Genomic DNA, 15386 nt, shown 5'->3' with positions numbered 1-15386 from the left:
ACGGTATTGAAGCGTGTCCCAAGAAAAACACTCAATGGTGAAGTATGACAAGAACCGGCACACACATGAGTTAAAATGTGACTTATGGAACCACCACCACCAACACCCTATAGACAGGAGGCTTACCAGAGCGTGTTAATAAAACAGCATGTGGCTAAAACCCTAGCCAGGGCCTTTGAAAATCCTGGGCTGTAATTAGTATGTCCTAGAATCCTCCGATTGTGTATATTCAGTGGATACATGAAAGGAATAACAGGACCCACATAGTGAAGTACGTTACCAGTATTTCCATTTAATAGATAAAAAGTTGCACTTACAAAATCGTAATGGATAAAAGCAGAAAAAAGCCGGCCGGCTCAATCAAACGCCCGTCCACTCGGAACGACACGTCTTGCGTCAGCACGCTACCTTCCCCCCATATATATCCTTGTTTAGAGCAGGCCAGGTCCCCCATATAGATCCCCCTCAATGAAGTCTCAAGTGCTTATCAGATATTTTGGTTCTAATTTTGCCTTTTGTGTGCTTCACTCTTGAAAAAAGTTGCCCACTAAACTAGGTGCTGCCAAAAACTGATGACGTTATTGTGAGTGGGATATTTTTCTTTGGGAAGATAAAACTTACAAAAGTCCAATAAAGAGACACTGTCACATTTTCCTTAGGCCAGATTTGTATAAACAGATTTTTACAAAAAATAAAATCATTTTTAAGTAAGTTTACGATTTTGTGTTGGGCCTCATTCAAAGCTGTCTTGGGCCACCTACGGCCCAGGGGCCACAGGTTAGACATACCTGCTGTAGAAGAAGGGTCAGCACTAGAAACCAATGAGTCTCCTCTGTATGCACATGTACACAAAGAAAACATGCTGAGAGATATAGAGAATAAAGGGATGAGTTTACTTACGTTCGTGGATCGTCGTAAATCGCTAATTTGCATACCCAACGGAAATCCTGCACGTGAGTACGAGGCAAAAGTGTCCAGTACTGAAGTGGTTAAACAGGAAAATGCCTTTCACATGATTGGTTAACTGAAGTGAATACTCACACAATTGAAGATTCTCAATTTTTTATGCTGGCTGCAGTGATATAGTATATCTGTTTGCTGATAACTGAACCTTTACTCATTTTTGTTTTTAGGGAACACCTGGTCCATCAGGACTCCCAGGTGAGCTTGGTCGCGGTGGTCCAGTGGTAAGTGTCTTCTCAGTCTTTAAAGGTTCATTACTTTAGTGATGTGCTATTTTTTCATGTAACTGTTTTTCATGAACATAACGAATCGCTATTTTACCTCATTGTGTGATTCAATGCATTAATCCATCCACATCACAAAACAATTCATTGTCTTCACATGCCATTAATTAAAATGTTCACATTACAGGGGGTGTCCCAAAATAATTGTTTGCCTCATGCTATATGCCCAACTACATTAGTAAAATGTATGCACCACCTTCTCTCTGAGCTTACGGCACTCTCACCTACAAATTGGGAGGATGAGAGAAACATTTGCAGAATAGACTCATGTGCTGAAGCCCTTTTGAGTACATATTTTTGCTGGGAAACTAGTCTTTAAATGCATAAATACCTACCAATGTAGGTATCTGCAGGATTTTCGGACATTGTCCTACAAACAACATGTTTGGCAATGTTCAGCCAGGCCAAAAAAACAGTATTAGCTACAGAAGAACCGTTTAACATGTATTTAAAGGGGTTGTAAAGGTAAAAAAATGTTTCCCTAAATAGCTTCCTTTACCTCAGTGCAGTCCTCCTTCATTTTGCTTTTAAATGTCCTTATTTCTTCTAAGAAATCCTCACTTCCTGTTCTTCTGTCTGTAACTACACACCGTAATGCAAGGCTTTCTCCCTGGTGTAGAGAAAGCCTTTTGAGGGGGCAAGCAGGAGTGTCAAGACACCCACTACTAACACACAGCTCCTTTCTCTGACACTCCTGCTCGCCCCCTCCCCCCTCAAGAGGCTTTCTCTACACCAGGGAGAAAGCCTTGCATTACTGTGTGTAGTTACAGACAGAAGAACAGGAAGTGAGGATTTCTCAGAAGAAATAAGGACATTTAAAAGCAAAATCGAAGGGTGAGGCAATTGAAGGAGGACTGCACTAAGGTAAAGGAAGCTATTTAGGGGAAAATTAAATTTACCTTCACAACCCCTTTAACTTGCATACCCACAAGTACTGGGTCTAGAAAATTCCTTAGCGTAACCAAAATATTAGTAGGCGTTTTGTTCATGTTGTAGTGTTAGTTTATATATTAGTTAGTTAGTGTTAGTTATATGTTAGCTGCTGCATTTTGTGAAAAAAATTGGCTAAAATAAGCGAGATTAGATGTTGCACATTATCATTATGTAAGTTAGAAAAATTCAATATATCCTGTAACCTCGAAGAAGAAGAAGAAGAAATGTATGCTTAAATAATATAAAAAAGAAAACGTTGAAAATAGCTGTGCTTTATATGTATAATTTACATGTTCTAGCTTACTCAGTGTGTATATTTCTATTGCAGTGCCTTAAGCGTGCCTCATAAATATGTTTCAATTGTATAGTGGCTCAATAGTAACTAATTATGAAACTGTTGGAATGAAAGAGAAAACTCATGCACTAATTAAGGAGGAAACCTTCCTGAACCATATAATCTACAGTATTGACAGACAAGCACACTTTGAATGGTCACAAGAGTTCTTTTCAATGCAAGATTGGGCTATTGATTCGATAATTCAATACATAGACCAAATGAATACGTATATCAATGCTTCCAACCAGATGACCAAGCTAATGTTCCACAAAGCTACCTGTCACAATCGAGATATAAAGAGAATGGGGTTATAGGACCACCTGAATTGACATCATCGCCATTGACTGTAATTTCAGTGTTGAAGAATACATTAATTCAGCTGATGTTGGCGACCAGCATTTATAACAGGGATACAGAATAATTCATTGCAAGAAGCTGTCTCTTGTTAAAATGCTAACTTTTTCTAAATGAAAATGCATTTTGTGACATTCACAAATATATTTATAATATTCCAGAATTTGAGAGATTTGGTTGTTACATTATATGTGGATTTTTTTTAACCCCCCCTGAGGGTAGCAATTTTCATCTGCTCCTTCCATGGAATATTAATGAGCAGGAAATGGCAATGTAAGTTCTTAAATGCAGAAGGTTGGGAACGCATAAACACTCTTACAAATATAGAGTAATAGATGGCTGCATCACTTCAATCATTAATGTATTATGAATTCGATATTCAAAGTTTAAAAAATGGGTTTGCATTTTCTCACTACATGCTTTTTTGTGTGCAAACAGACAATTAATAACATAAGATTCATATACTTTTAAACTCCCTAAATCTTACCAAGCTGCATAAATAACTGTATACTTGTATTTTGCTTTAGGGTGATGCCGGTTCCAGAGGTATTCCAGGGCCTCCAGGGCCACCAGGTCCTAGAGTAAGTAGAAAAAGAATAAAACTGCGCATAACATGTCTGTCGTCTACCATATGGAACATACTTTATGATGTAACAATAATTTACTTGCTGTACAAGTTTGGCTTGGTAATTAATACTTTTTATGTCATTATTATGTCTGCCAAAGTAATAAACAAGCTACAAATGCCATGTATGTATATGAATAACCTTAACCCCCTTATCTTTTTTTTTTTTTTTTTTTTTTGGTGGCCAGAATTATTCCAGTCAGGAATATTTAACCGATTATTATTTTTTTTGCAGATGGTTATAAAGCATAAGGGAACATGGTTAATTTCTGTCTGTTCTTTGACTTACAAAAACTCTCTCTCTGCCCCTCTGCTATCAAAGTAATGTCCATTCATCATTGCTTTGTCAGGTGTTCACTGCCATATCATATTAGTCATTAGCTGGCAGTTAATGTGTTCAACTTCAAGTTCCACTATGACTATGGCTGCTACTAAGAGAGTGATCAGCACACAGTGCATGTGAAAGTATACACTTGCATGTACTGTACAGGGATTTGGATCCTCCTTCATTGACTTCAGTAGATATAGGGGGTAAAGGGGAGTTCATTTTTGTAGTATAAAAACAAAAGTAAATTGGGTAAAGTATGTCACTATGCTACTGCAATAGAGCAGACATAAATTGTCAAGTAAAGTTAAAGGGGTTGTAAAGGAAAACATTTTTTTCATAATAAGCATCCTTTCACCTGCAAACATTCCTCTTTTCACTTCCTCATTGTTCGTTTTTGCTCAGAAGTTGCTCTATTTCTTCTCTGTTCTGTTCACTTCCTGCTTGTCTGATTTTACTGACCACCGTGATGGGAGGCTTTACTGCGGTGGTCAGTAACGTGCTCACCCCCTCCTGGGAACTACATCTGTGTGGCAGGACACTCTCTACGTGTTAGAGACTTCAAGGAGGTGTGAATTTCTGGGCTTGCCGCAGTTCATACTGGGAAATGTAGTTCTTGCATGAACGAGCGATGCAAACCAGGAAGTGAATGAGAGAACAGAAACTAGAATGCCGGAGGTGATATAGATGAATGAATTTAATAGGTATTTACTCGTTTTTTTAACAGAATCATTACACTATTCTGTCTGTCTACCTTGCAGACATTCATTTTAGGCAAAACATTTTTTTTTCCTTTACAACTCCTTTAACTATAGTGGATTACCTAGGAATTAACAGAACAAGTTAGTAAGCCAAGGTCAGCCAAAACATGAGCTATAAAAAGCAGGTCTTATAACCCTTCCGTTCTAAGTCACACATTGATGATATCAGCGCCCCAGTGCACTTCATAGAGCCTTCAGTGAAGTTGACCTAAAATGTTGGCTTAAGGAAAGGTGGCCTGAAGTTGTAGTAACATCTAATCTCAGGTTTATGGCTTAGGCCCCGTACACACGACCAAACATGTATGCTGAAACTGGTCCGCGGGCCAGTTTCAGCATACATGTTCGGTCGTGTGTGGGCGCGAGCGGGCCGAATTCCAGCAAACATTTGCCCGCCGGGCCTTTTCCCAGCAGACAAATATTCCTGGACGTGTTTTAAAACCGTCCGCTGGAATCCTGCCCGCTCGGACATGTACGGTCGTCAGTACAGACCTACCGTACATGTCCAGGCGCCCGCCGTCCCTCGCATGCGTCGAATGACTTCGACGCATGCGTGGAAGCATTTTAAAGACGGGCCGCCCACGTCGCTGCGTCATTGTCGCGGCGACACCGCGTCATCGACGCGGCGACACCGCGGACACGCCCCGCGTATTGTTTACGCGCGGACTTCTGTACGATGGTGTGTACAACCATTGTACAGAAGCCCTCTGGCAGACATGTATGGTGAAAACGGTCCAACTGACCGCTTTCACCATACATGTTTGTTCGTGTGTACCCGGCCTTAGAGGTAGGTTTTGATGCATTTAATTTTCCTAGCCTTCTTCCCTAATGCCTGATTAATCAGTGGAAGTGAATTAAACTTTACAGTTTAGGCCCACTTTAAGGGTAATTTCAGCAGGATATAGATCTACTCTTTTTGGATGTTAAAAATTTCAAAAAAGGCAATGTCTACCCAAAATGATAGATCAGTGTAGATGTATTCCAATGGAATGAATCTGAAACCAGCTTCTTATTTGTTGCAATAATATCAGGACCAAAATCACCTCATTAAACATCCTCGTGTTTTCACTTGCCTCCCTTATTAGAAAGTCGAGGAACATGGTTTCAGTCTCCCTGCAGCATTCTGTACAATTTGAAATAAAAGTACAATTCAAAGGAAGAGCACCTCATTATGGCTTGTGCAGGTTTGGTAAAGCTGGAAACTCAAGTGTATAGATCTTGCCCTTGTGAACCCCAAAAGGTTAGGAAGACGGTGAACCATCCTAAATGCAAATATGGGTCAGGTTAAATTAATTTGCTCATTCTGCAGTGCTAAAGTCCTTAAATGACCTTGGATTTTTAATTAGACTTTACAGCAGGATATGGCTGTTAGCCCCATGCCAGTCCCCAACCTGACATACCAGGTTACCCCTTTTGCGTCTGGATCATCACAGCTTTATTATCACACCTTTCTGTAAGAGTGGTCCTAGCTATGCAACCTCTGGAATACCTTTTAGGAAAGATATTTTGTCTAAAAATGTTTAATATATTCTTAAGACAGTCCTTTTCAGCCATGATAAGCCAGCAAAACCATATATTTAGGTAAGAAAAAAATGCCATATTTGAAAACGATTCAGCTCTTGGCTGTACATCAGCAGTTTACTTAATTCACATTTTCAATTACAATTGATTTTCCTTGCATTTTATGATCACTGTGTTTCTGAGCAAATGCAGAAATAGTCTATTTTTGCTTTCAACAGGGGACAGTTGCAGTACGAGAAGGAGATCCCCTGGTGAGTTCTGTGTGGAAAGCATTAACAAGCATGTCAATGTTCTGCATTCTTTCAATTTGTTATTTATTACGACTTTTATTTTATTTTTAGTGCCCCAACTCCTGCCCGCCGGGCCGCACAGGTTATCCAGGTTTGCCTGGCATGAAGGTAAGGACATTCTTTCAGCTTGAAATAGTCTAAATTTATTGATACATGATGAAAACTTAATAGAACACACTGAATAAATAAGTGACCATAAGCTATACATTTATTTAAAAAATATCAGGTTGTAAGTATGAGTGATAAATGTAGACGTAATGAGTATATTAGAAAAGGTATGGAAGGATAGAAGGAAGTATAGAATGAAGAATAGATGGATGGAAGGATGGATAAGATTGCTTTATTATGTATATATGAGGTCACTTAATCACTTAAGCCCTGGACCATTTTGTTGCTAAATGACCGGGCCACTTTTTGCGATACGGCACTGCGTTGATTTAACTGACAATTGCGCGGTCGTGCAACGTGCCTCCCAAACAAAATTGACGTCCATTTTTCCCCCCACAAATTTTCTTTTGGTGGTATTTGATCACCTCTGCATTTTTTATTTTTTTGCGCTATAAACAAAAATAGAGCGACAATTTTGAAAAAATTCAATATGTTTTACTTTTTGCTATAATAAATATCCCCAAAAAATATGTAATTTTTTTTTTCTCCTCAGTTTAGGCCGATACGTATTCTTCTACATATTTTTGGTAAAAAAATTGCAATAAGCGTTTGATTGGTCTGTGCAAAAGTTATAGCGTCTACAAAATAGGGGATAGTTTTATGGCATTTTTATTAATATTTTTTTTTACTACTAATGGCGGCGATCAGCGATTTTTATCGTGACTGCGACATTATGGCAGACACATCAGACACTTTTGACACATTTTTTGGACCATTGTCATTTTTACAGCGATCAGTGCTATAAAAAATGCACTGATTACTGTGAAAATGACATTGGCAGTGAAGGGGTTAACCACTAGGTGGCGATGTAGGGGTTAAGTGTGTCCTAGTGAGTGTTTCTTACTGTAGGGGGGATGGGCTGTGTGCGACAAGACAGTCATCACCGCTTCCGATTACAGGAAGCGGTGATCACTCTCATTGTCACTAGGCAGAGCAGGGAGATGCTTGTTTACATTAGCATTTCCCCGCTCTATCTCTCCCTGAGACGATTCAGGGTATCCCCGCGGTGAATGAGTCGGGTTAACAGAGCTTGCAGCGCACGCACGTGTACAATGGCGCTTCCTTAAAGGGGACATATATATACATCCTTCTGCCCAGGAGTGCCATTGTGTCGACGTATAAGTGCGTGCGGCGGTCGGGAAGCGGTTAATAAGAACTAACACAAGACAGTTAATCAGGACAAATCTCCATTAATCTGAAAAAGTATTGGTTGCTATTAGTTACTGCATCTATTAAGAGACATTAGAGGTCTGCTATGTCTTTGTGGAGGCTTCTTTTTTTGCAATATTAAATTATAAATACATAGCATAATTTCAGTGGGGAAACATGGTATAAATATTGTATTGCAGTTTAGGGTAAACATAATTTACAGATATGTAAGGTTTAATTCATTTTACAAAGTGAGTTGTCTGATTTGACTGAATATGGATTTGTAATGAATTTAACCCAATTGTTATTTCAATGAAAATTAAAAAAGCAGTACTTTTATTTAGAATGATCTTAAAGAATCATTATTTACTAAATCTAAGCTTCCTAGTTGGAGTATACTGACCCCACTGGGCCAATCTAAAATGACCAATGCTGTTGCATAAGAGCAAGGGGCCTTAAAGTGTTACTAAACCCACAACAGTAAAATCAGTCTGTATATGCAGTAAAGCATGCTTGTTATACCCACTGTGGAACCAAATGGGGTTAATCTTCTGCATTGTGTAAAAATGCTGTGCGATCCTGTCTCCTCTGATCATCTCCTTATTCCACTGGCTCTTTTATAAATCCTGATATTTACAGAGCCCAGGGGACAGGCTGCACATGCTCAGTTTGGTGTGTATTGCTAGAGTTTTTTTCTTGGGGGAGTGCATGTGATTAGCACAGGGTCAATCAGCACTGTCCAGACAGAGGGTCAGGTGTCCTGCATTCTCATAGTACAATCATAGGGGAATGAAAACTCATTCTACAAGCTTTAGCCAGACACTCATAGAAGTCACAAGACTGCTCTAACTGCTGGTGAAAAAAAGGTATTTAGCAGTTTATATTTACTAAATAATTGCATTTCCATGTTCTGTGTACTGTGAAAGACAAGATATATTGAATGCAGGGTCCTGGGTTTAGCAACACTTTAAAGACACCTTTTTCATAACACATGGATCTGCATGACCAATCTTAGAAAACAGGAAGTGAACAGTCACATGATTATACCTAATCATTATCATATAAACAACACATAACTATGCTAAAACACATGTATATTTTTGTCTATTATTCCAGGGACACAAAGGTGTAAAAGGAGAAATTGGAGAACCTGGAAAACAAGGCCATAAGGTAATAATTTTACCTACAATATACTTTAAATCTACAGAAAGATAATCAGTAGGTGAAGCTGCATGTTTGCCATTGGTATTTTCATGATTTTGGCAGGGGGTAGTAAATCAAGCAGCTGCACTTTCTAATTGTTCTTGAAACGGTTTCACCACTCATCCAATGTCCTGACCTAGCCACCTCTGTCTACAACAGTTCACTCTCATCCTCACTGGATGCACTTGCTCCTCTAGCTACATGCAGAATCAGGTCCCGACCCTGGCAAACTAATGTTGCCGTGCTCTTGAACATGCTCTTGAAAACCAAATCCCTGCAGGACTTCACCCTATATAAACATGCCCTCCTAAAATACAATTCCTACCTCAATGCTGCCAAACAAACCAACGTTGCCTCTCTTAATAATAACTTGTCAATCTGTCCCTGTCCAATCTTTTCTACCTTTAACTCTCTGCTTTGTCCCCCACCCCCTCTACCCACTAACTCACTCACTGCCCAAGAGATTGTCAATAACTTCAAAGAGAAGATCGATGCAATACTTGAGGACACCTCCACTGTACAGATATCTATCCCACTTCACATACCTTGTCTAACAGCACAGTTAACGGTCTACCCTTTTGAACTGACTACTACTGAATAGGTTACAAAACTATCTCAGATGCCCACTTAACCAACTGTCCCCTGGATCCTGTTCCCTCACAAGTACTGCGGTCACCCTCTTATTCTATCTTATGCGCCCTAACTCACATCTTTAATTTCTCCCTCTCTGCTGGCTTCTTCCCCTTCCCTCTAAATATGGGAGTGATCTGTGCATGCTTTAAAGTGTTTGTTAAGCTAAAAAATAAATAAAGATCCTGTTCCTTTAAAGCATGTTATACAGCACAGTGCTTGTGCTGTGTCATTTGGCCCCCTGTATCACCTCAAATGCCTGGCTGAGCCTGACAGTTTTTGCCCTTCCTTTTTGTAAACTGACTACAGTATATCATGGCTGCTGAAACCTGACACTGTGGTCAGTTTACATGCCTCCAACATCTACTGTCTCCTCTGTCTCTCCTCTGTGCTCTCCTCTATCCTGTCCCCTCTCCCTTCCCTGCCTATCTGTAAACAGGTATATAGCTGCCTTTTTTCTTTTTATAAAGCACAGTCGAAGGGGGACATTACATGAATCAACCGAGAGGATTATGTAAATTTAACCCCATGGGTTTACAACCACTTTAAAAAGCCCTCACTGGACCCCACCAACCTGAACAATCTAAGACCCATGTCATTGCTCCCATTCACCTCTAAACATTTAGAACTCTTAGGGCTTGATTCAGAGAGAGTTACTCCGGCGTATCATTTGATACGCCGTCATAACTTTGAATCTATGCCGTCGTAAATTTAAGCGTATTCTGGAAACCAGATACGCTTAAATTAGGCTAAGATATGAGCGGTGTAAGTCTCTTACGCCGTCGTATCTTAGGGTGCATATTTACGCTGGCCGCTAGGTGGCGCTTCCGTCGTTTTCGGCGTAGAATATGCAAATGACCTAGATACGCCGATTCACAAACGTATGTGCGCCCGGCGGAATTTTTTATGTCGTTTGCGGAAGGCTTTTTCTGGCGTAACGTTGCTCCTGCTATATGAGGAGCAACCAATGTTAAGTATGGACATCGTTCCCGCGTCTAATTTTGAATTTTTTACGTCGTTTGCGTAAGTCGTTCGTGAATAGGGCTTCGCGTAAATTACATCCACGTCGAAAACATTGACGATTTGCGGCATAATTTCGAGCATGTGCACTGGGATTCTTTCACGAAGGCGCATGCGCCGTCCGTTAAAGACGTCATTTACGTGGGGTCACGTAACAGAATTTGAATTTGGCGCGCTTACGCCGGCAGATTTACGCTACGCCGCCGCAACTTACGAAGCAAGTGTTTTGTGAATACTGCATTTGCCCGTCTAAGTTGCGGAAGCGTAGAGTAGAGTAAATAGGATACGCTACGCCCGCATTAAATTACGTCGGGCTACCTGAATCTAGCCCTTAGTCTATAACTGTCTTAGTTCCAACCTCACTGACAACAACCTTCTTGACCCCTTTCGTTTGCAACACTCCACATAAACTGCTCTTCTAAAACTCACTAACTATTTACTAACTGCTAAAACCAATGACCACTACTCCATACTCCTACTACTTTACCTCCCTGCGGCCTTTAATACTAATACCACCGGCTCCTTCTCAATAAACTCAATTCACTTGGCCTCCAAGATTCCACTCTATTCTGGTTCTCCTGAATATCACAGCGCTCCTTCAGTGTTGCCAACAACTCTGCCTCCTCCTTCCCTTTTCCTCTTTCTGTAGGGTCCCCCAAGGCTCTGTTTTTGGATCCCTTCTCTTCTCTATCTACACCTTCTCCCCTGGTCACTTGATAACCTCCCATGGCTTCCAATACCACCTCTACGCCAATGACATCTAAATCTGTCTACTCCTCACCTCATTCTGTCAGTCTCCACTTGCATCACCAACCACTAACTGACATATCAGGATGGATGTTGCATGGATGTTGCACCACTTCCTTAAACGAAATCCCTTTAAAACCGAGCTGATAATATCCCCCCCTGCCTGTGCCACCTTAATGACTTTTCCATCAAGGTCAATAATGCAACCATCATCCCCTCCCCTCGCTCCTGGGTACTAGGTGTGAATTTGGTGCTGAAAGGACAGGTCAGAGTCTAGGATTAATCATTGTCAAAAGCTTGTAGACTAGCTCCATAACATCTCTAAAATTAGCCCCTTTTTAACTACCGTAAATAAACCACCAAGCTACTCATTCACTCCCTTGATATCTCTCTCCTTGACAATTGCAACTCCCTTCTGATAGGCCTACCTCTCCATAGGCGATCCCCTCTTCAGTCTATCATTAATGCTGCTGCCAGACTCATCTATCTTATCAACCGCTCCGTGTCTGCTACGTCTCTCCACCAATCCCTACACTGACTTCCGATCCCCCAGCAAATTAAATTCAAAATACCAACAACAACATACAAAGCCATTCACAACACCGCCCTGAGCTACATCATCAATCTTGTCTCCAAATATCACCAAAACCGACCTCTCTGCTCCTCCCAAGACCTCCTGTTCTCAAGCTACCTTGTCTCATCCTTCCATGTTTCTTTCCAGGATATTTCTAGAGCCTATCTCATCCTCTGGAACTCTCAATCTACTTGACTATCTCTTACTCTGGCTGTCTTTAGGCAATCCCTGAAAACTCATCTCTTCAGGGAAGCCAGTCACGCCTCCAACTAATCTTTTACCACTTCAATCAGCTCATCCCCCACAGTTACTACCTTCTGTACCGCTTGCCCCACCCTATTAGATTGTAAGCACTTGCAAGCAGGGCCCTTCTAACCCTCTTGTATTTTATTGTATTGTAACTGTGAGTGAGTGAATAACTTGTATAGCGCTACACATGCAAACTAAATCGCCTCAAGGCGCTTATTCCATCCGTTGTCTTCCTTATCCTTCAGAAGAGGTTGTATTGTAAAGAGATGTGTAAACTGTTGGCGCTATATAAATCCTGTATAATTATAATAATTAATTGACAACATATTTGTGCCCCTTGGAGTCTGATTGGGCCAAGATTACACTTACTTAAAAAAAATGTAATTGCGTAAGAGACAATTGCTTGTGGCAGACTTTCTACTGATGTATGTAAAAATAAAAAATAAACTTCATCTGGAATTTTTATTTGTGGTTTTGGACAGATGGGGAACATTTAAAACCAGTGTCAGGTTTTTATATTTTTAAGAGTTAGGGTGGAGGAACACTAGGCTTTAAGCTTGGTGAAGGCTCCAAATTATTAATTTGATTGATAACATGTGGCAGTTCTCTAATGCCTGGAAGAAAGTCCAACAGGGTACTTGGGAAAGTTAGATTGCATGGACTAAGAAAATGAGTTTGCCAAGTAATAAAGATCAGTCTGTATAACATTTTTATTTGCAACAATAAAAAGTTGACATTTAATGCATTTAGGGGTTATACAAAAATGCTCCTTTATAACTGTAATGTTGACATGGTGTGGTTTATCATATGGAGACTTACCAAGGCAGTAGTAGGTAGCTCAAGTTCTGCGTTTGGAAACAGGGATACTCTGATGTTAAGTACATTACCAAGTGTTTTTGTTTTTTTGCAAGTAAAATAATGAAGGAATTACTTCAGACTAATTTTGTTTCCTATTATTACAGGGAGAAGAAGGAGAACAAGGAGTTATTGGAGAAATCGGAACCCAAGGCCCTCCAGTAAAGTGCTTTTATTTTGGAAATTATTCTGACAGATATATTTGCATCAATCTGAGTTGCTTATGATTAGTGACATCTAGATCAGTTTATAATTGAAATGAGGACATGTGTCACAATTATAGGTATATCAGTAGATGTCTTTGGGTTTTGTGATCACATCCAATTCTAAAGTTCAACTGGGTTTTGGTATAATGTGCATATAGATAATTTTATGTCTAAAAGCAATAGTTGATTCGCTTGATAAAGTAATTTTTACATAACCTAAAACAAGGCATTTGGGTGTGCAATTATCTGATTAGGGTTTTATAAATTTGGGTGCTATGGTGTTGCATCTTATGCCTCACACTAGTATACTATGATGGCCTGTTAGTGTCCTCCCATCCTAGGCCTATCAATGTGCAAACCTTAGGTGCAAAGTAAACACACAAAGATTCGGTCTCTCTGTGCTTTGGGATGAATGTCTCTATGTATTTCTGAATATTCCTTTTTAACAACAAGCCTATATAAACCATGCCTTAAAGGTAAGCATTTTGTATTAAACAGAAGCGTTTATTCCAGTGCACATTTAACACTGAGAAGTTGTTAATGCTATGTCTCCACAGTTACAGCTTTACCTTGTAAGTGTGTGACCTGACATGGCTCACAGGTTAACAGGGCACATTGCCTGCAGACACTCTCTTACACGGCAAGGAAATAGCATTAAAGAAAGAATTGTTGTGACAGTAAAGCCATTGCAGTTCTACATATATAAACCCCTTATAAAATGAATGTTTGAAAAGTAGCTTATCAAAAAAATAAAATAAAATTCCGGCGGCATACAATCACAAAAACTGCTGTGCAATTGTATATTTTTTGCTTAGTACATAAAATATTTAATATTACCCACATATGTATAATTATGATGACGTTTGATTTACAACATGCCATGTTTTTTGTTATAGGGACCGCAAGGCTTAAGAGGAATCACTGGTGTCATGGGACTCAAAGGCAGTAAAGTAAGCTTAGCTGGTATTCTTTCTAGACAAATCTGATTTTATACAAAAAATATCTTACTTATAATTTTATATCTTAGGTATTGCAGATGAATAAGTGCTTTGAGAGGATCAAAGGGGTCTATTAACAAAGGATTTGCAGTGCAATTCGCCCATCAGCATACAATATAATAGAGAGATTCCAATAACAAACAAGATTCACCTGTCACATTTAAATTTAACCAATTCCCCCTATCAGCACACAAGATAACAGATTCCAATTTCAAACAAGACTCACACTTTTCATTTACATTCAAGCATGATTGTCAATCAGTTCCAGTATACAACATAACAAGGAGATTCCAATTGAAAACACGATTTTACCATCACATTTTAACAATGTGAGGACTTTGAACATAAGGGATACAACTTAAAAAACTTCAACAACCTTATTAGAATGCATCTCTTATGTCAAGCTCCTATCTCCCCACTGCTGCTGCCCATGTCACTATTACTGGCAATTACTTGCTGTCAAAATGATAGCCGGTGATTGCACTGTATTACACAGCAGGACAGGCTGTCAAAATGCAGCTACTCGTGTATAAAATGACACTTGATCATTGCAGATGCATCTTGCATCTTTGCACTACCTCATGGGGTAAACAGGAATGCAAAAACCCCAGTGCACCTCAGCACAGCGGAAGGCCTTGAGAGGGGAGTGATGGGATTTTTCTAATTTAATTATTGATTTCAGTCATTTATAAGCATGCCTTAAAAACCCTGTGACTGATCCTAACTTTCCCCTTTCCCTGTATGTGTTGAAAAGTCTCAACATATTCACATACTCAGTGATCTACTTTGGGTTATAACAATCACTCATATTTTATAGAGGTGTGGTAATTAACTTTCTGTGTATGATTGACTACAGGTTGGCAGTAGACGGGGATGTGTTTCGCCTCCCATAATTGTCAGAAATACATAGGTCCATCCTTAAACTTAGTTTTATAATGCCAAGACCTGTTGTGGCAAGCAAACTCTCTCTTGACTGACTCTTGACTGACTGTGGTTGATTTACCAAAGGCACATTGGTTGTTCACTTTAGAAAGACATTTTTCCCCAGAGCTTAGTGAAAGAGCTCTGCTGACTTCCATCATCTAACCATGTGCACGCTAAATTGCTTCTTTTTTTTTTTTACTTACATGTGATTGGGTATTCTTCACAAAATAAAATTCTACCACATTAATTTTGATTGTGGTGGCAAGATCACAA

General features: G+C 39.7%; 1 protein-coding gene across 1 annotated transcript in view; it reads left to right on the top strand.

Annotated features, from left to right (window-relative positions):
* Positions 1–15386, top strand: part of COL9A1 (collagen type IX alpha 1 chain) — a 184884-nt gene that overhangs the window by 94895 nt on the left and 74603 nt on the right. The window contains exons 14-20 of the mRNA XM_040349913.1: positions 1134–1187; positions 3399–3452; positions 6319–6351; positions 6442–6498; positions 8824–8877; positions 13093–13146; positions 14088–14141. Of these exons, the coding sequence (XP_040205847.1) occupies positions 1134–1187; positions 3399–3452; positions 6319–6351; positions 6442–6498; positions 8824–8877; positions 13093–13146; positions 14088–14141 (360 nt within the window). The remainder of the gene's footprint in view (positions 1–1133; positions 1188–3398; positions 3453–6318; positions 6352–6441; positions 6499–8823; positions 8878–13092; positions 13147–14087; positions 14142–15386) is intronic.

This window comes from Rana temporaria, chromosome 4, assembly GCF_905171775.1.
Source record: "Rana temporaria chromosome 4, aRanTem1.1, whole genome shotgun sequence".
Lineage (NCBI taxonomy): Eukaryota > Metazoa > Chordata > Amphibia > Anura > Ranidae > Rana > Rana temporaria.
The sequence above is the reverse complement of the archived record's forward strand: the minus strand, read 5'-3'. Positions and strand labels throughout refer to the sequence as shown.